Raw genomic sequence first — 21,806 nt, 5'->3', positions numbered from 1 at the left:
ATGGCTGCCTCTGTTAGAAAAACAAGTCAAAAAACTGATGGTATGAAATTTCTAAAATTAATACTATGTGAAATAAGGATTCTGTGCAATCAAATGACTGTAGTCAATGTAAGCGAAGAGGACACACTGCCTGCAACCAGCATGAAGTTAACTGTGGTGACAGTGGGCATTGTCTTGGAGAGTAAAACAGTATCTGCCCTATCTCGTTGGGTTAGTCCAAAGAAGCAGTTGGGCATAGAATTGAATTATTATTCATTAGGCTTTATGTCTCGCCTTCTCTTAAAATATAGCCCAATTCCCACCCACAGTCCCCTGACCCATCTTGTGCAAGGGATACTCAGGAGGCAAGCTACCTGAGTTTAAATCCCTCTGACCAGCTGTGTGACCTTGGGTAAGTTGCTTGGTCTCTCTGGACTTCAACTTCCTCACTTAAAAAATGGAAATCCTAATAGCACCTATTTTATAGGGTTGTGGTGACAACAAGGCAATAGTCATGAAGCACTTAGAACAGGTCCTAATGTGATGTAGAACTATACCAATCGTATTGAGCCTAGTGATCATTTAACTTAGTCTTATAATTTCCGCAGTGAAATATTGGGGTCCTTGCTCAAGGTCACAGGGCCAGTTAAGTAGCAGAGTTGGGTCTGTGACTCAGTTCTCTTCTTGGCTTTACAGTTAACCATCCCAACTGGATGGTCAAAACCCAGAACATTTACTGAGATTTATTGCCTGTCCTAATTGTGTGACATCTTCTTTGCTTTTTGCTCTGCAGAGTCTTACTGCTCTTTTAGAGGTACTAGGAGGTGCCGCTGGTTCACCATGAGTTTAACTATCATATTCCAATGAGGACAGCCTGAGAGAATGGGGAGAAAAAACTCTGATCAGGAGTCAGATGACCTAGACTATGTCTCTGCCACTAGTTAATTATTCGGAAAGCCACATAGCCTTCTTGGGTCTCAGTGTCCTCACATATAGGGCTTTAATATATAGAGAGTAATGTAGAACTCCTGTGATAAACAGAGCTGTTCCTGTAATGGATAATGTTATACTCAGTGTTTCTCTGAACCGCATTGCTCAGACTGCTGCCTGCTCTAATGTACAGAGTAAGACTAAACATAAAACTGTCATTATTTACAGAAAATAAACTGCTTCATCATCATTAAGCTTGCTGAGGTGAGCTTCTAATTTAGCATGGCTTCAGGGCAACCTCAAAAAACGGTGGAAAGGTAGATGAGCTTTCTCAGAAATCTAGTAAGGGGAAGGAGATGTTATTTACTTGTTCCAGGTAAAGAAAATGGAAGTGATATCCTTTGTGAAAGCAAGAGCTGTGAAGAAGCTCATCATGTTCAAGTACTCTCCCATCTGAGGTCTTGCTGAGATAGATGGCATATTTTTCATTTTGTTCCCAGGTATCTTTGCTTTGAAATGCTCGTGTATTTAGACGAGTCTCAGACACAATGTTCGGTGAAGGAAGACAGACACAAAAGAGTATGTTGTATAATTGCGCTAAGTTGAAGTTCAAGAACAGGTAAAACAAATTAGCGGCGACGGAAGTCAAAACGGTGGTTATTTGGGGGCATGGATGGAGAGGATGGTATTGACTGGGAAGGAGCACAAGCAGATTTTCTTGGAAATGACCTAGACCTTGATCTGGATGGTGGTTGCATGTACAAAATCATTTGCTTGCTGTATGCATGTTATACCTCAAACATAATTTTGAAAAATCTTCATAGTATTAATCTCAGTGACAGTGGGAAATACTGATTTCATCCCAAGTCCCTTTAGCTAACTTTATCATTTCTTTCAAGTGATTTCATTTCATTCCACTTTCAAGTGACAGTGGAATGGAAATTGGCAACTTAATGGCAAATTATAGTCTAGTATATAGTTAATTAACTAGTGAACAAATATTAGTCCTCCTCCAGAGAAACTAAAATTCGTTCATTTTACTCTATTGCGGCAACGTTTTTCACATTCTATTCTTTTTTTTTTCTAATAAAAAAATTGTTTTTTGAGGTCTGGTTTCAATCGATTAAAGTAAGGTCAGGTGCAGAAGGGAGCCACCTAGTCAGTTACAATCCAGGTTTCACATGAGTCTCTTGACCTCTGCTCTTCTCACATACCTGGAAATGCTTGTGAAATTAACAACAACAACAAAAGTCATAAATATCTACAGATTTACTGCTGGTGACAAGTATGATGTGACCAAGAAAGTCTGTAGGTGATGCATGTAGAAGGGCAATTGGAGATATTTTTCTTTGAATTTAATTTCTTGTTTACATTCTGTTCTTTTTACTCTTGCTGCATTTCAAAAGATGGTGGCTAAACAATTTAAAATATATTTTTAGCCATGATTATTACCTTAATGCTGATTTATTTTTTTAATTATTTATTTGGTCGTGAAGGGTCTTAGTTGTGGCAGGTGGGCTCCTTAGTTGTGGCATGCGAACTCTTAGTTGCAGCATACGTGTGGGATCTAGTTCCCTGACCAGGGATCAAACCTGGGCCCTCTGCATTGGGAGTGCGGAGTCTTATCCACCGTGCCACCAGGGAAGTCCCAATGCTGATTATTTTTAAAAGGAACTATCAGCAGGTGAAAAGCAGTTTTCTTCTGTGTTATCTAAGATCTAACTCTAAAATTGTATTTTTCTCAGATTTTTTTTTTTTCGTTACGCGGGCCTCTCACTGTTGCGGCCTCTCCCGTTGTGGAGCACAGGCTCCGGACGTGCAGGCTCAGCAGTCATGGCTCACGGGCCCAGCCGCTCCGCGGCATGTGGGATCCTCCCAGACCGGGGCACGAACCCGTGTCCCCTGCATCGGCAGGTGGACTCTCAACCACTGCGCCACCAGGGAAGCCCTTTCTCAGATTTTTATCTAGTGTTATATACATTGATATATAGAAAGTTCAAAAATTCTCTAGATCCTTTTTAAAAATTTCACATTTAACCATTTCACACGTTCAAAGATAGGACTTTATAAATTTGTTTTTATTTTTTTCTATAAATATGTCTCATGTGTCTCTTATGAGCACAGCACAGAGATAATGAGAACATTTTTATTGGCATTACTTTAAAAGGTCAGCCGTCCTTAATTTGTTCACTTTCGAGGCATTCCCTCCTTGATTTCCACCGGAAAGGCTACTCGTCTTGGCCGTCCCAGTTCAGGTCTCCCCATTCCCTGTGAAATAGTCCCAAGCCACACCAGCTAGAGTTCACTGTTCTCTCTGCTTTTGCCTTTATTGCAGCACCTCCCCAGTTGGCTGGCATCACTGACCACTGATCACGTCTGCTTCCCCCACCTTACCGCGAACTCTGTAAGAGGAGGAATCCTGTCTTATAGTTTGCCGACTTAAAGCAGCCCTTGCGCTATGGTGGTTAAGAGGGCCAGCTCAGGAGGCAGACAGACCTGACTTCTGATGCAAGCTCTCTGCCACCTGCTCGGTGTGTCACTTGAGGAAGATACCTATTTATTCATTATCTAGTCATATATTTAGTTGATAAATATTTATTTAACCCTTCTCTATTATGTATATAAACACACACACACACACACACACACACACACACACACACACACACACACACACACACACACACACACACACACACACACACACGATGTCCCAGATACTGAATTAGATGCTTAGTCTCTGTGTATCTGAGTTTCCTCATCTCAAAAATGGGACCAATAATGGTACTTACCTCAGAGCTACTGTAAGAATTAGCATGAGCTAATGCAGGTAAAGTCCTTAACACAGTGCCTGGCACACAGTAAATACTCAATAAATAATAGTGATTATTAATTCTGCTCTTAATAAAGTGCTTGTGAATTTCCACTTTCAGGAAAGAATGAAACCCAGGATGGGTCAGTGACTAGTCCTTGGTTGGGTCTGCTTATCAAACCTCTCATACCTGTGTGAGCAGTGGGATTTCTGTTCTGGAATTATACCAGTCTTCTCCCATGCCCATGAGTTCAGGGAAAAAAATGGATAAGCTAGAAAAGCTATCCTCCATTGTCATGAAATAAATTTCAGTCTTTTAAATTTACTTTTGGTTCCCAAATAGAAGTTTATTGTTGAAAATAATTGAGCTTCAGTGATTTAAAAATAAAGTACAAGTAACTTAAAACATTTTTATTCCCAGATTTGTCGTTCTATGTTAGCAGTACATGTTACTAGTACTGCACACACGCATGCGTTGGGGATTGCCTCTGTCTGTGTGGTTCCACAGTAACTGTGATCAGTAGTAACTGGGCCCATTGTCTACTCTTTTGCAAGATATTAGATACCACTTACCTTATTGGGATCCATCCATCATGTAATACAAAGTGTTGAAACAGCAATTTGATGACCTGTAAATATTCTCTTAGTGATAAAATACTGGGAGTTGAAAGTATTAATAAAGGGAGATTTTGGAGAGAAAAATAGGCAATTCTAAAACATATTACTTCCTAAAACTTAGAGTAGAAATCTTTACTGTTGATAAATGACACCACCACCGAGGTCTCTCTACAACTGATATCCTGTCCCCTAGGAATCTCCTAAGTCCTCATCCTCTCCTTGCTAGTTAATCCACATTTTAAAAACGGAACCCCTTATTTTAGAATAGTTCTAGATGTGCAGAAGAATTGCAAAGAAAGTACAGAGAGTTCTCATATACCTCCAGCTTAGTTTCTCCTGCTGTTCATCTCTTAAACGAGTAGAATACATTTGTGACGACCAAGGAAGGAGTTTTGGTGCATTATTATTGACTAAACCCCACAGTTTGTTAGGATTTCACTAGTTTTTCCCTAAGATCCTTTTTGTTGTTGTTGTTCCAGGCTTCCATCCAGGATACCGCTTTGCATTTGTTCAGAATGTCTCCTTAGCCTGCTCTGGTCTGGGACAATTTCTCAGACTTCCCTTGTTTTAATGGCCTTGAGGTGTAGTTACTGGTCAGGTATTTTGTAAATGTCCCTCAGTTTGGTTTGTCTAATGCTTTTCTTATGGTTACAATAGGGTTATAGGTTTCAACATCTGATTCTCATCCATCATATCAAGGGTTCATGCTCTCAACATGACTTATCACCGATCAAGTTAACATCCATCATTTGGTTGAGTTAGTGTTTATCAGGTTTCTCCACTGTGAAGTCCCTCTTTTTCCCTACCTTTCCATCCCAAAGTCTTTTTTTTTTTTTTAATTATATATATTTATTTTGGGCCGCACTGCACGGCCTGTGGGATTTTAGTTCCCTGACCAGGGATCGAACCCAGGCCCTCGGCAGTGAAAGCGTGGAGTCCCAACCACTGGACCTCGAGGGAATTCCCTATACCGAAGTCTTTCGAAGGAAGTCACCATGTATAGCCCACATTTCAGGGGTGGGGAGTTGAGATCCACCTTCTTGAGAGTGGAGTATCTATATAAATTAATGGCGATTCTTCTGTACAGACTTTTCTGTTATCCCACGTTTATTTATTTATTCAGTATTTATTCAGTATGGACTCACAGATATACTTTGAATTATTATCTAATACTGCACTGTTTATTTTATTGCTCAAGTTGTTCCATCTTTGGCCTGTGGGGCTCTCTTATTGGCTCCTGTGTGACTTTGACATTCTCTGACCAGAATGTTTTTTGAGTGCTTGTTTACTTTCTGGCACTGTAAGATGCTCCAAGCTCATCTAGTATTTTCCTTGCTCCAACCCTAGAAGCAGCCATTTCTGGAAAAAGGTCTGATTCCTTTTACTGGAGAGTGCTATTGGAAACCAAGACCTGAGTGCTCCCTGGGGTGTCATTGCTTCTAGCCCCTCAGAATGAATAGGAAATACATGTGTGTATACTGAGCCACGTATATACACATACCTATTACCTATCTGTCATCTATCTGTCTGTCTCCTTCTTTCTCTCTCTCTTGCCAAAACAGGAGTTCATACTGATGCCTGCAGCTCTAATTCAGTGCCACATGGATCACTCTAGCTTCCCCCTTGCTTATCTGTAACCTTCCTTTCCAAGACTGACAAATCTGGCTCCTAACATCCACCATCTATTTGTTCCATCCAGTTTACATGTATACCAGTTTCAGAATTAACTCCTAACATTTTTATTCTTCTGTCCCTTTTCACTTCCCTTCCACTGGTCATTCATCCTACCCCCAAAAGGAAGAGATTTGATCCAACCCAGTGTAAATGCTGATTAGCAAGAGAGGAAGGATCTCCTTTAGACAACTCAAGACAAGGATAGCCACTTGGCTTCCCTAATCCAATCTCGTCTGCGACGGCTCATAGCATCCATTCCCTCTGACCTTGTTGTCTACTTGGTTCTGTGCCCAGAACTGGATGTAGGCCCCTGTCTGACAGCATGTTTTCTAAGTCACTGTTTTGGGAGAGAGAGGCCTCATGTAGGGGTAGGAAATAAAGTTAAATCTTCCCTAAGTGCAGCCCTAATGTTTCTTTGCCATGTGTTCTGTGGCCTTTAAAGAGGAAGGTGACAGAATTATAGTGGAAACATAAAAACTGTAATAGAAATAAAATATATATATAGTGATATTATTACATAAGCATAATAACTTACAAAGGCACGAAGAAAATAGCCTAGAAGCCATATATTAAGGAAATAAACTTTGGTTTGCTTGTTTTCTTACTTCTTTCAGTACTTGATTTTTTAAAAAATAAATTTATTTTTGGCTACGTTGGGTCTTCATTGCTGCACATGGGCTTTCTCTAGTTGCAGCAAGCGGGGGCTGCTCTTCATTGCGGTGTGCAGGCTTCTCATTGTGGCTTTTCTTGTTGCAAAGCATGGGCTCTAGGCACATGGGCTTCAGTAGTTGTGGCATGCGGGCCCAGTAGTTGTGGCTCGTGGCCTGTAGAGTGCAGGCTCAGTAGTTGTGGCACATGGGCATAGTTGCTCCGCGGCATGTGGGATCTTCCCAGACCAGGGCTCGAACCCGTGTCCCCTGCATTGGCAGGCGGATTCTTAACCACTTCGCCACCAGGGCAGTCCCTAAGTTCTTGATTTTTAAATGTCAGATGTTTTTGTACAATGCCCTTTGAATAGGTACATTCTTTGGTCCAATAAAATCACTATGAGTAGTATTGTAAGCATATACTTAGTACAGCAGAGTATTATCAACACTTTTTTTTTTAACCACATATGAGTTCGCTTTGTTTTTGTTAATACTGGGCTTCAAAAATGTATTCTCATTAACCTTCAGATATGTAAGGATAGGGAATTCCCTTGTGGCACAGTGGTTAAGAATCCACCTGCCAATGCAGGGAACTCGGGTTCGAGCCCTGGTCCGGGAAGATCCCACATGCCGCGGAGCAGCTAAGCCCGTGCGCCACAACTACTGAGCCTGCGTTCTAGAGCCCGCCAGCCACAACTAGTGAAGCCCGCGTACGTAGAGCCCGTGCTTTGTAACGAGAAGCCACTGCCACGAGAAGCCCGTGCACCGCAACAAAGAGTAGCCCCCTGTCGCCGCAACTAGAGAATGCCTGCGTGCAGCAACGAAGACCCAACACAGCCAAAAATATTTAAAAATTAAAAAAAAAAAAGATATGTAAGGATATTTAGAGGACAGTTGAGGCCATCTTTGCCACCGTTTTTTCTCAGAGTGGCTATCACTTTCTTTAGAATGAGTACTGGGAATTCTTTTATTGAGGTTCTTTTCTAAATGATCTTTCACCTACGAAATTTGTGAGGTGGAATGCTCTGCCACATTTGTCTCACTTTTCTCAGTGACTGAAATAATTGTGTGGAGAAAAACCAAAAATGAATATCTAGACTATTAGAGAACTAACTATTGAACATTATAAAAATACTACAAACTTGTATTAAATAGGATTAATTTTTCTAAGAATCCTTGTCATTCAGTTCTCAGATCTCAAAGAAAAGACTCTCCAAGTGTATAATTTAATTTATATGATAATTATCTAGCTTCATTTATTTTTGGCTTCTGTGGTCACAGTAGCACTGGGATTGTCTAATTGATAAATTTCCGTTTAAATGAAAAATAAAATCTTCATGTATTTTCTGGATCTTACTGGTTGGTGGTGCAGGGAAATCCTGTTAGGAATGAGCTTACTTTGGTGGGAAGATAGACTGAGCTGTGTCATTTAAAATGTCTACATTTGAACAGCTAATGACTGTTTTAAAAAATATTTAAATAATATTTACTTGGCTCAATATTCTGTGATAACCTAAGTGGGAAAAGAATATGAAAAAGAATGGATACTTGTATGGGTATAACTGAATCACCTTGCTGTCCACCTGTAACTAACACATCATTGTTAATCAAGTATACTCAAATATAAAATTAAAATTAAAAGTAAAGGAACTTATTTACAAAAACAGAAGTAGAGTCACAGATGTAGAAAACAAACTTATGGTTACCAGGAGATAAGGATGGGGGATAAACTGGGAGATTTGGATTGACATATACACACTATATAAAATAGATAACTAATAAGGCCCTGCTGTACAGCACAGGGAACTCTACTCAATACTCTGTAATGGCCTATATGGGAAAAGAATCTAAAAAAGAGTGGATATATGTGTATGTATAACTGCTTCACCTTGCTGTACAGCAGAAACTAATACAATATTGTAAATCAACTATACTCCAATAAAAATTTTTTAAAAATAATTAAAAGTAAATAAATTTTATTAATCTCCTCAAGGAGATTTTTAAATAATTAAATTAAATATTTTTAAATGTTGATTTCCAGTGTGAAAAAGAAAGTCCTGCTGAATGACAGGTCACTCTTCATAACATGTAAGTGGATCAAAGTAAACATGTAAAACAGGAAAATCAGGGATTTCCCTCGTGGTCCAGTGGTTAAAACTCCTCGCTTCCACTTCAAGGGAGCACAGGTTTGATCCTGGGTTGGGGAACTAAGATCCTGCAGGCCGAGTGGCACGGCCAAAAAATAATAATAATAAATAAATAAAAAGATGGATGTTAAATAAAAATAAAACAGGGAAATCAGACTTTCCTCTGGGCTTTACCTGGCAATTCTTATCTGTGTGTAAATGCCAAATTCACTAGATTTGTTGTGAAAAAAATGTTTCAAAAATTTCAAAGTGACTTTAATGGTAAATTGGTCCAAAAGAAAAATAAAAGAACTATCAGTGGTCCTGGCAGTATCCTGGGTGTTTGGAGGAAAGAAGGGAGTAAATATTCTGTTTATACTACTCCAAATCAGGTGGCAGTCCCCTTCATGTTCATGATTTACAAGAAGTACAATGGCCCTGTGGCCAACTGTGCCGACGTATGGTTCCTAATTGCAAGTGTGGTTTACTGTAATAGCCCAATAATTACAAAATTATAGGTGGATTCATTCAATCAGGAAAAAGGAATGTGTGTGCGTTGTTCTGCTGTGGTCATTGGCACTGGCCCAGGCCCCTTCCAGAGGAGAGATAAAGACTAAAACTGTAAATGCCAGATAAAGAAAGGAATGACAGTTAGTGTCTTATGTAGCTATGAATTTAACATGAAGGCTTTCATTTTGCAACTGCCTCATTCAGTCTCCCCATCTGTCACCTTCTGTCACCTAAGGAGTATTTAATTTTTGTTTTCGTTTGTTTTTGTCTTCAGGAGAAAAAATAGACTATTCCTTAGTGGTTCAGATCAAAAGCAGAATTTTGATGGAGTGTCAGGGAACCGGATATGTGGGTTGAGAGAAAATGAGAACTATGTGTGTCTGTAGCCACGGAGGTGAATTTGAGATGGTAACTTTAGTTCCCATGTTTGTAATAGTCAGTCCTTCTGTATTTCACAGCATTTAAATTGTTCAAAATTGAGCCTTCAGCGTAAAGTCTCAGTGGAGAAGAAATACCACATGGTCAGTTTCTCCCTGGGTTTGCCCCTAGTTCAAGGAAGGCAGTTGGACAGGAGTGGAAGTAAAGTAAATAAGGATTTTACTTTTTAACTCTGGCTTAGCTTCCAAATTAGTCCTTCCCGTATCTCTGCCTGCTGCACTGTGGCCAACGTGGCTGGGGTAAAGTAGGGTTAGGAACCATTTACAGAAGAATCAGTCACTGCCGAACTTGCATTTCTGCCTGAAATTAGAGTTGACTTTATGAGTGGGAAGAACAGGATTTATCATTCTTGTTTGGAAGGAGAACTTATAAGGATTAAGGTATTGGCATTGTATTGACTGTCCTTTTTCATTCAATTTAAGATGATCCTGGTTCTTGATATGTCAAGTGATTTTTGATTGAAACTTAAAACATTTTTGTATTATATTATGAGACTGTAAATGTTATGGAAACCTTTTGTTTTAACTGGCTTTAACACCTCTCCAGCAAGGGAAGCGAGGGGTGCCACCTCATTACTGCCAGGCGGAGGTAAACACCCAGGTTCTCCCTTCATCCTCTGTTGATATCTGGCGGCAGATATGGGGGGAAGGGTCTTCATTACTCTTGGGCACGGTTCAATTTCCAGATCCCCACGTGGTCTCTACTGACGCCATAGTGGATGGGGGTGGTCTTGTTCCCACTGAGCAGTGGTTTGGTGTGACCCCAGTACTGGCGGGGAAGGAGAATAAGAGATACCTCATTACTGGGTATGGGTGGAAGACCAGGTTCCCACATGGTCTCCACTGACAATGTAGAGGATGCTTCATTGAGAGCTGGTGCACAGGAAGGTCCTGGCTCCCTACTTGGTCCTCTCTGACACCACCCTGATAGGGGTTTGGGGGCTCCTCATTAGAGGGTAGAAGTCTACCCTACCCACTCAGCCTTTCTTGGCTTGGGTGGTCATAGTTTCTTCTGTGGTGTTTGGCTGGAGTGGAGCAGTTATTGTCTAAAAGTTTTCTGTCTTGCTAGGCTGTCCCTTTCCTGCTCCTTTGGCTAGAGAGAGCAGGCTTTTGTGAGTTTTTTTTGGTCTGTGCCCATTGGTGTTTTCAGGTTCAGCTGCAAGTGTGGAATACATGAGACTAAAGGAAAACCCAGGGATCTTACCTCCATGTTGTTTCCTAGGTCCTGAGGTCCCAAGCTGGCCTACTTTCTTTTCACCTTATATAGTCTTTTCATGTTTCTTTTATATATAGCATTCAGGGTTTTTTTTAGTTGTATGTAGCAGGAGAAGTAGGAAAAAGTAAGTTTACTCCATTTTCCTAGAAGCAGAGGTTCTTGCCATTCAATTTTTGTTTTATTTTTCCCAATATTTTATTGTGAAAGTTTTGGAGATGGAAGAATTATGCAATTAATGACCACACACTCACCACCTAAGTTCAACACTTAACATTTTACTATATTTTACTATACTGTAAATTTATCCATCTCCATTCCATCTATCCATCAATTTATTATTTTTGATGGACATCAGTACACTTCATCCCTAAACACATCAGCATGCATGCCATTGATTGGACTTCACTACTTATTTATGGTTTTTTTAACGGTAGATTTTACATAAAGAAAAATCCACAATATCATAAATACCATTTGATGCATTTTGTATAATCCATCCTTTATTGAGATAATTTCCATCACCCCAGGAAAATCCCTCAAGCCTCTTCTCAATTAATTCCCACATCCATTTCACTCCAAGAAGCAACTACTGTTCTGGTTTTCTTTCTTTCTTCTTCTTTTTTCTGTTTTCCCATAAATTCATTCTGCCTTTTTTAGAACTTCATATACATAGAACCACACAGTATGTACTCTTCTGTGTGTTGCTGTTTTTTGCCAGCACAATGTTTTTGAGATACATTCACATTGTTTGTAGGTATCAATGGCTCCTTTTCTTTAAATTGCTGAGTGCTACTTCATTGCATGAAAAATACCATAGTTATCCATTCTTTAGTTGCTTCCCGTTTTTTGCCATTAAAATTTAATCTTTGGGGTAATAAAAGTTATCACCATCTTCTTTCTGTTATGAACATAGTGTAAGGCAACTTAAGGTTTGGGGCCTTTCTTCTGATTGATGAAATGATTGAGGCACATAAAGATATGTTCTATTACCTACGACATCCATATTTTCCACGTATTTTTTGTCATTCGTGATAGTTATCAGTTTATTTGAAGATAGAAACTTTTTTGTAACAAGCAAAAGATAGTTTTAGTATAGTAAAATTTAGAATTTAGCTTCTTGGCACTAAATTTTATTTTGTGAAGGAAAAAAACCTGGTTTTAACTACACCATAACTGTCATTTTCATTACTGAGAATGCCAAACTAGTCTCTGGAGGAACATCCTGTTTCACTTAGAATACTCTATTTCTGCACAAAATATTGATGTAGTTGTTGCAGACGGATTCAGCTGTTTCGCAGACCCTTATTTATCTGGCCTTACCTTTTATGTAGGTCTCTTATTTCTTTTCTGTTTCCTCAAAATGATTATCTAAGGGGACTGTAATTTCTGAATGATTGATTTATTGATTGATATTAGAGGAGTTCTACTGGCAGGGAAATGGGGCAAAATAAACTTTATGTGAGATTCCAATTAAAGTGGGCATGTTTACTTTGAACAGTGCAGGAAGACATAGATGATGTTGTTTCAAACTTTTATTACAGCTTTTCTCTGACTTGACTTTCTTTACACAGTTGACGGACTGGACAAAGCTTCTATAGCAAACTCAGATGGCCCAACAGCAGGCTCCCAAACACCTCCCTTCAAGAGGAAGGGGAAACTCTCCACCATTGGTAAAATCTTTAAGCCTTGGAAATGGAGGAAAAAGAAGACCAGTGACAAATTTAGAGAGACATCAGCAGGTAGGAACATCATAATTTTGTTAGAAGATAAATTGTTAAATTTTCCAAAAGGTAAAAAATTATATCTTGCAGGGTTTTTTTTTTTTTCAGGGAAAAAATTAATCTATATTTGAAATGAAATTATTTCATTTAAGGGTGAAACAACTTAGGGTTCTGATCTGCCTTCTTTTTCTACTCACTTTGGCTTTCTAACATAGTCTTGTTTTTAAATATGTACTTGTAAATTCATATAAAAATTAATGTGTAGGGAGAGGGAGGTGAAATGGAAAATTAGAAGTGGAAATGTTATTTGTCATTATTGTAGCTGCAAGTATCCATTTATACACACACATACGAACACTATTATCTATCTGTCTACTTAGTTCCAGTAACACGATCCTATTTGTCAATGAAGAATTTTTAAAATGTCTTTTAAATGTATTTGTTCTGTGGGCAAAATTTAAATGGCTGTATGAAGGAAAAGTGTTGCTATATTTATTAATTTTAAATTTCCATCATGTCCTTAGGACAAATAAATGGTCTGTGTCCTAGAGGAGTCATAACCTTAATGGTGTGAAAACTTTTTATTGTTATTTTATTTTGTGGATTTGTTAAACCTTAAGAATTACATTATTTAGTACCTTTCATATGGACTTATGGAGGAAGTTGGCCTTAAATCTCAGGCCAGAATTAAGCCTGATTTAAACAAATGTCCAGTATCAGGGTATTGTTTAAGGTGGAAATGAGTTTATATCTTGGGGTAAGTTTAGCTTTCTCCACGTTTGTTGTCTAAAATAATCCCTTCATCAAAATTCCTCACTGCACCAGAAACTAATATTGTCCGTGTATGTACAGGATCACAGAGCATATCTTACTGGTCTGTGCTAAGAGTTGGCCTTTAGTTCTAGCGCTGTGACATAAAAAGGAAAACACCATCAATAGCACAAGGGTGTAGGATAGAGACACCAGGGCTTCCTAAAGAAAATTGTCTCTGCTGCTTTTGCAGCTGTATCATTTCTTTGAGCATTTAATATTTAAAAAGAAATAATGATACTATTTCTGGGATTTGTTTCAAAATGATCCTGGAGGAGAGGGGAGTATAGATGAAAGAAGATCGGTCCCAAGTTGGTAATATATGGGGTTCATTATTCTCATATCTCTACTTGTAGGTACTGGAAAGTTTTTGCAATAAAAAGACAGGCAAAGACAAAAGACTTGGCGTAGGAGCAAATAAGGATGGTTTGCTTTTTGAATCCTCTTTAGTTCCTAACTGGCTTCTTGGGTTGGGAGCAGTGGGAAGGGATGAACAGAGTGCTGTGCTGAGGGAGGACACCTGGGTTCTAGTTGTGTCCTTGCCACCAAGGTACCGTGTGACCTTGAGCAAGTCAGATCAGAATTGAATGAATTGAATTCTAATGTGCTTTCAGTTCCAGATTCTGTTGTGGATCCTTGACTCCTTCCAACCCCTGACTGGGCATCTTGTTCTTCCTTGTTCTGCAGTTGTAGATGGAAATACACTGGTCTTCTTAAGTACTTCCCGCTCAGGTTTCTCTAAGCATTGGGGGAGTCTAGCTCTTCGAGTTACCATGGATAACCAAGATGGGAATAGGGCTCTGGACAGTAGCATTAAGAAGACATTGAAAAGAGATGATGAAAGTCTCTTCATTTGTCTCTCTTGCCCTTCTCCAGGGTCTGGGCTGCTACCGTCTCTCTCCCTAAAGTAGGAACAATTACAAAGAACTTCCCTTCATCTTTTCTTGTCACTCTTTTTAATTATTTTAATAGTAGGGAGGCTGTAACGTTTCTACCAACCCAGAATATTTAAGAAAAGTCATTTTAGACAGCATTAAGTGTTATTTTATATTATCCCATATTTATTGAGGATAGCCTAGCAATCTTTGTATTCTGTTTCCTTTTCACATTCACACAAGATTTTATATAAGTTGAGCTCCAAGAAGTTATTTATGGGTACTATATTTCTAGTTCCTAAAGACTACCGAACCACATTAAAAACCTGAGAAAGTTATTAGATATATCATCAGATTGGTTTTTGTTTTTTGTCTTTGCATCAAAATTGTGACATAACAGAATAAAGACAAGCCAAGTGGATGTGTTAACAATTCATTGTGAATTTTTCTGCTACATTTACTTGCATCATTTCTTTTTAAATATATTTATTTATTTTTGGCTGCGTTGGGTCTTCATTCTGCATGCGGGCTTTCTCTAGTTGCAGCAAGCGGGGGCTACTCTTCATTGTGGTGCGCAGGCTCCTCGTTGTGGTGGCTCCTCTTGTTGCAGAGCACAGGCTCTAGGCACACGGGCTTCAGTAGTTGCAGCACGCAGGCTCAGTAGTTGTGTCTCATGGGCTCTAGAGCTCAGGCTCCATAGTTGTGGCACGCAGGCTTAGTTGCTCCACGGCATGTGGGATCTTCCCGGACCAGGGCTCGAACCCATGTCCCTTGCACTGGCAGGCGGATTCTTAACCACTGCGCCACCAGGGAAGTCCACATCATTTCTTTTTAAACCCATGTTATTACTAATGTTTTATTTGAATTTCGTAAGATGTTATCAAGTGTCCCAAGTACTTTACTGTCACTATATATATATATTTTTTTAATTCAGTTTCTGCTGAGTTTTATGGAATGCATTAGTAAAGCTTAAAATAAACGGAGGAACAAAGTGGTGTAACATATTTTTTTCACATTGAGGAAAGATGTCACATCTAGAGGAAAACTGATGCATTTGGAAATAACCAAGAGTAGGGTGTTTTCGTCTCAAACAGTGAAATCTAGGGCTTTGGGTATGACCAAGGCCAGCTCCATCAAAGAACACCTTAGGCAAGATCCATAATATTTTAGGATATGAAAGAATATGAATTTCTTTCAAGAAGAGTAACTCTTCTTCGTTTGTCCTTCTCCTAAGCTCTTGGCTTTACAGTCATATGGACATGAATCTTACTGTGTTGTATTACACAGCGATTAATACCACTTTTCTTAGTGTGGGGGTCTGTGGTAGGAATTTTTAATTGATGGTAGATAGGATGCAGCACTGATTTATTAATGCCACTGTAATAAATGCCATTGTTCTCACATGTTCATGGTGGTGGAAGTTAAGAAAGGTCCTGTGTTCTGTCTGCTTGGTGGTCCTTGAGTCAACTAGATTTTGAAAGGCTGTCTTGTCCTATAAGGCTGGCTGGGCTTATGCCCCGACTTCAAGTTCTCTGGCCTTGTTTTAAAGCAGAAAGTTACCTGTATCTTCAGCTCTGTTTAGAATGGTCCATAGGCTATTGGGTTCTAGGGCAGAGTAGTCTTTTCTATTTACTTTCCCTTGGTGATTCTTTTCTTCGGTTTTCATCTCCTGAGTGAAAGGGTCCTTCTTTGGTTCCACCTAAGCTCCATCCCTTCCCTAACTTTAGAACTCAAAATCTCATTTACGCTTTTTTTTCCTACATAATCATTTCTTCCCTTTTTTTGGGGGGGGTGGTGGTGGTGGGTAGGTAGTGGTGGCTGAGGTGCCTCCCTTTGGGTCTTTACATATGCTTTCATCTCCCCAAAGCTGACGATACAAACAAACAGGCTGTTCCTCTAACTTCTACATGGGCGGTTACAACTAAGACCAAAGATCTTCAAAATCTACGCTGTGTCTGCTGCTTCCACTTCCCTCCTGCACTCTCATGTCTTTCCTTCTGCAGTCTGCCCCTGCATCCAGCACTCCACTGAGGGGACTCCAAGCCTCCCAATCCTGACATTTAGTGTTATTCTCTCATTTTCATCCATCTCAGTCTCTACAAGATGCGCCATTGCTGTTGTGTCCTTCCTTGTTTTACAAAATAGCTCTTACTTGATTTACACAAGGTGTCATCATCTTGGTTGTCTTTGACTTTTCTTTCTCTTTTGTCCCCTCTCTTCCCCTTCCCATTTCCCCTAAACCTGTGCAAGAGAGGTTCGCTACCTGTCTCAGCCCTTCTCCTTTTGTGAACGTGCCCTTCCTCACCCTTCTTTCTTCTCAGTGCCCACATCTCTCGAACCCAGGCACATCTCCTCGAGCACCTCATGGGCAGTAGTGCCTGAGGACTGTGTGTTAACGCAAAACCCATTCTTATGGTCTACATAGATCTACATTGAAAAGGTGGTACATGCCAGGCACTGATTAATTTGCTTCTGGGTATCAATTTTTTAATTAAAAAATCAGGATTTTGTAGTGAGAATGTTAAGAAACTTGCATCAGATTTTGCTCTCACACAGTGAGGGGAGGCATTCAGTTAAGTTGGACTGTAAGACTGCAGAGTTAGACCGAGAAATTTTCACAACGAGAGGTTACAGTGTCTACAAGCAGAAGAATTGCTGTGAATACGTGCTGTGTGTCCCCCGGTTTAGAAGAGAGGGTCTGTAACCTATGACCACACTCAGTTCTTCCTCAAACCACTGAGTGACTGGGCAGGTGACTGGAGTAGCAACCATCTAATTCCACCCCTCCCTAAAGGTATCCCAGGCTTTAAACAGGATATGAGATACCAACATTGATCTTTTACAAGAATGACTCTTTGACATTGTTTAAGGCAATGGCACCAAACAGAGAACTTACAACTTGATTCTTTATTCTCTTCAACACATACCCACAGTTAACACTTAACATTGGCTTACATCTAAAATGTCTTCAGCTCAATTATCTTTACTTTTTTCATAACTTCTGCTTTCACAAACACTTCTGTGTTTGGGGATAGTATTAAAATGTAATTTCAGGAATAGAAACATTATTTTTGGTGAAGCAAGATAGAAAAGTTAAAGTTCACGTGGCAGCAGTAGCAGTCGCCGGAAGGTCTCATTATGCTCACCCTACTTGTCTTTCATGCGTTAACTTAAACTTTCGTTTTAGAGAGGGAAGGTACTGACACCTGCTCTGAATGAGCACAGAGAGGGAGCAGAGAGGGAGCGGGAAAGTCCTATGTACAAATACTTTCCAAACCCCTGCCGTCCCCAGCTACCCCTGCTATTGCAGACGTGGCTTTCTTTGGCATCCAGGCTTTGACCACGGAGTTCTTTGATTCGTCCTTGCCTTTTACCATCTTCTACATTCTATTAGTTCCTAAACCTTTTATTTATTTCTCCTAGTGCAGGCCTCTACCATCAGCCTTTCCTCTCGGTCCCCATTGTCTGGTCCTCATCACTCTATGTCTCAATTATTGCAGGTGGCCTCTTTGCTCTACTTAGGTATTAGCTGTCCGAGCTCTAGAAAGCTATGGAATGCTGGAGGAGGCAGGGAGGGACTGGGTTCTGGCATTAAGCCTGCCTAGGAAGGGAACGTGACCCAGCTAGTGAGGCTGACAGAGAAGATTCAGGGTGGCACAGCCTGTCAGGAACACTAGAGTAGCCAAGATAACATCCAGATCTCAGGCCAGCAAATAGAGCAGTGGGTCCTTCACAACAAAATGGCATGTGTTCCACCAGGTAGGGTAGCATAACGGAGCACCCGGGTGAGTGAGACTCGGAAATCCAAGCAAGCCTTGAGAGCCAGCATGTTCTTTACTTAGGTGGCAGTATTCATGGCAGATGGTGCTGGAACCAAAAAGACTCAAACTGGGTCCCCATCTTTTTTTTTTTAAGGAACCGGGGAATAGACCTGGTAACTAGGACAGGGAGTTACCAAAGGATTCAGGACAGAAACTCACTGCTTGAAGTGGGACACAGGGGATAGGTCTGCGGGAGTGGTCTCCTCAGACCCCAGACCTCAGGTGCTGGAGCTCCTGTCGCTACAAGGGCACAGCCCAAGAGCTGGGTGGCTGGAGAGAGCAGGGATTATTGTGGTTTTGGGAAAATAGGTGGGGAAATCTCTCCCCTCCCTCCTCTATCTAGATCATCCTGGATACCACTACAGGAAGTCTTCCTCAGGTGGAACTTTGGTCCTTTGCTTCTTGCCCAAAAAGTGACTGACTTCACGTTGTTTCCTAAATGAATTCCAGACTCCTCAGCTCTCTGCAGTGTAACCCAAACTGACCTTTCGTGTCTTATCTTTTTTTTTTTTTTTTTTTTGCGGTACGCGGGCCTCTCACTGTTGCGGCCTCTCCCGTTGCGGAGCGCAGGCTCAGCGGCCATGGCTCACGGGCCCAGCCGCTCCGCGGCATGTGGGATCTTCCCGGACCGGGGCACGAGCCTGTGTCCCCTGCATCGGCAGGCGGACTCTCAACCACTGCGCCACCAGGGAAGCCCTTATCTTTCTTTATTAGTCACTTGCCTTGGACTTCTGTCACCCAGGGGCCCTCGGTGAGCATGCCCGGAGCCTCTGTGTCCCCAGGCCTTTCTTCACGCTCTTCCCTCTTCCTCTGAGCACCTTCTTCCTACAGCTGCACCTGGGAAAATACTGCAAGCCATGCAAGGGTCCTAACATGTCTCTTCTTTCCTGAGGATGTTCTTGACCTTGATTCTGCATCATCTAGTAGGAACCTCCCCTCCTGTGCTTGTCCTCCTGTTAGGAGATATGTACTTTGACTTCTTTCCTAGTTTATGTGTCTGCTACCAATTTACTGTGTAAATTATTTAAGGGCAGAGACTATCTCACTCATCTTCACCCCACTTCAGATGCTTTACATGATCATTTGAACCTGGTATGTACTCTTAACATATGACTTGAATTGGTTATTTATTGGATATCCACTATAACTAAAAATACAGCACTGGGTGCTTTAGGACTTTATAAAAGAAATTGAAGATTGAAAAATATCATGGAAAAGATAAAGACAATAAATTAAAATACAAACCAAAAACATGTACTCACAGTTACAGCTATGTACAACTATTAAAAGCCAATAAAATAATTAGGGGAAATTTCTTTTTCTTACCTTTTTGCCCTTATTTAAAAAGAAGTTACACTCCTAAATAAAGAAAATCCAGACAATTTATTTTCATTATAATTGTGACTTTGATTTGTGTTGTTAGTCATGGGGAAGGAATGCCCGTCCAGATTTTTAGATAACATTGTTGCAAGTTATCAGCCTTCTAGGAGTCAGAGTAATTTGCAGAAAGTCATCTGCTAAAAGCTTTAATTTACTGAAGGTACTCTTACTCCCTAATAATATAATGGCTATGTTTTTATTGAATGCTGTTATGTGCCAGGTTCTGCTCCAAGAACTTTATTCATGTTAACTCATTTAATCCTCAAAGGTTATAAAGTTTAAGTGCTACTGTTATCCCAGTTTTACTGATGAGGACACTAAGGTCAGAAAATTCAAATGACTTGCCCAAGGAAACACACCTGGTAGGAGCCAAAAGCAGTATCTGAACCCAAGCAATATGGTGCCACAGCCAGATTTTTTACCATTACACTGTGTGGCCTCTTCAGACGATAACTTCATACTCAGACCAGTAAGGATTGATCATTGAAAGGTGACCCTAATACCTGGATTTGCTTCATATACTGGAATTTTTGCTGTAAGAAGGATTCGGTGTGAAGAATTATTTTGATTCTACTTGACTAGCCTGATTTCAGCAGTGTACACAGAAAAATGGTTGAAAAGGATCAAAATTATATTTGGTTCATTTAAGATACTATTCTTTGTAATCATAGAGGCATGATGTTGCTGATAGTGACTATTTTCTATATCTAGAAGGTAGGGCAAAGTTAGAGGATTTTCCCAGGGTGATATTTGTTCAGGACTGATCTGGTTGTATTAATAAATGGCAGCCTTTTGATTTTCTCTATCCTGTTCCACTAAGAACATGGAAGTACCTTCATGTATCATTCACTGTCACACCATATTGGAGGAAGGGAAGAGAATCTCTCCCTTTTCCCAATTTACAGCAGCAGAGGGAAGTTACATAGCCCATAAAGACCACACAGCACATCCTGGTCCATGTAGGGCTCCTTGCTTATATGTTAGGTAATACTCTTTTGTCCTCTTGACATGTTTATTGAACATCAACATCTACTATATGTCAGGCACTGTTGTAGACTCTAGTGATACAGCAGGAACAAAAGAGATAAATTGCCTTCCCTTATGGGACTACATTCTAGCAGGGGTAGGAGACATAGAGTAAACCCAGTAAGTTAGTATATTAGAACGTGAGAGGAGAAAAAATAAAGCAAGGAGTAGGGAATGTGGGAGGGAAGTTCCAGTTTAAAATGGGGTGGTCGGGCTTCCCTGGTGGCACAGTGGTTGAGAGTCCGCCAGCCGATGCAGGGGACACAGGTTTGTGCCCCGGTCCAGGAAGATCCCACGTGCCGCGGAGCGGCTGGGCCCATGAGCCATGGCCGCTGGGCCTGCGCGTCCGGAGCCTGTGCTCCGCAACGGGAGAGGCCACAACAGTGAGAGTCCCGCGTACCACAAAAAAAAAAAGAAAAGGGGTGGTCAGGGACTTCCCTGGCGGTCCAGTGGTTAGGACTCTGCACTTCCACTGAAGGGACACGGGTTCAATCCCTGGTTGAGGAGCTAAGATCCTGCATGGTGCGCCGTGCGGCCAAAAAAAGAAAATCCAAAACAAAACAAAACAAAAAAATTGGGTGGTCAGGGGAACTTCACCGGGAAGGCAACATTTGAGCAAAAAACAAGAGGGAAGAAAAGAAAAAGCACTCGGGGAAATCCTATTAAGTGATCACATGAGTTAGAGATGCATGCATTTTCTTCAGCCTAATAATGGTGTTAATGTACTGTGAATGTAATCAAGTATAAACTTTATCCAATAATTTAACAATCAAAATGCTTCACATTCATGAACCTCATGCTGGCTAATCTTTTATTTATTTTTTAATTGATTTGGCCACGCCACGTGACATGCAAGATCTTAGTTCCCCAACCAGGGATCAAACCCGTGACCCCTGAATTGGGAGCAAAGACTTTTTGTTTTTTTGTTTTCTGAATATTATTTTATTTTAATTTTAATACAGCAGGTTCTTATTAGTTATCTATTTTATACATATTAATGTATATATGTCAATCCCAATCTCCCAATTCATCCCACCACCACCCCCACCCACTTTCCTCCCTTGGTGTCCATACGTTTGTTCTCTACATCTGTGTCTCTATTTCTGTCTTGCAAACCAGTTCATCTGTACCATTTTTCTAGATTCCACATATATGCGATAATATATTTGTTTTTCTAACTTACTTCACTCTGTATGACAGTCTCTAGGTCCATCCACATCTCTA

General features: G+C 40.5%; 1 protein-coding gene across 8 annotated transcripts in view; it reads left to right on the top strand.

Annotated features, from left to right (window-relative positions):
* Positions 1-21,806, top strand: part of PHACTR2 (phosphatase and actin regulator 2) — a 188,550-nt gene that overhangs the window by 80,647 nt on the left and 86,097 nt on the right. For 7 of the 8 annotated variants that reach the window (XM_067701888.1, XM_067701894.1, XM_067701893.1 and 4 more), the window contains one exon: positions 12,521-12,688. The exons of the other annotated variant lie outside the window; for it this stretch is intronic. In XM_067701888.1, the coding sequence (XP_067557989.1) occupies positions 12,521-12,688 (168 nt within the window). The remainder of the gene's footprint in view (positions 1-12,520; positions 12,689-21,806) is intronic. 8 annotated transcript variants of the gene reach the window in all.

The sequence above is a fragment of the Pseudorca crassidens genome, chromosome 13 (assembly GCF_039906515.1).
Source record: "Pseudorca crassidens isolate mPseCra1 chromosome 13, mPseCra1.hap1, whole genome shotgun sequence".
Classification (NCBI taxonomy): domain Eukaryota; kingdom Metazoa; phylum Chordata; class Mammalia; order Artiodactyla; family Delphinidae; genus Pseudorca; species Pseudorca crassidens.
This window is presented reverse-complemented; position numbering and strand designations above follow the sequence as displayed.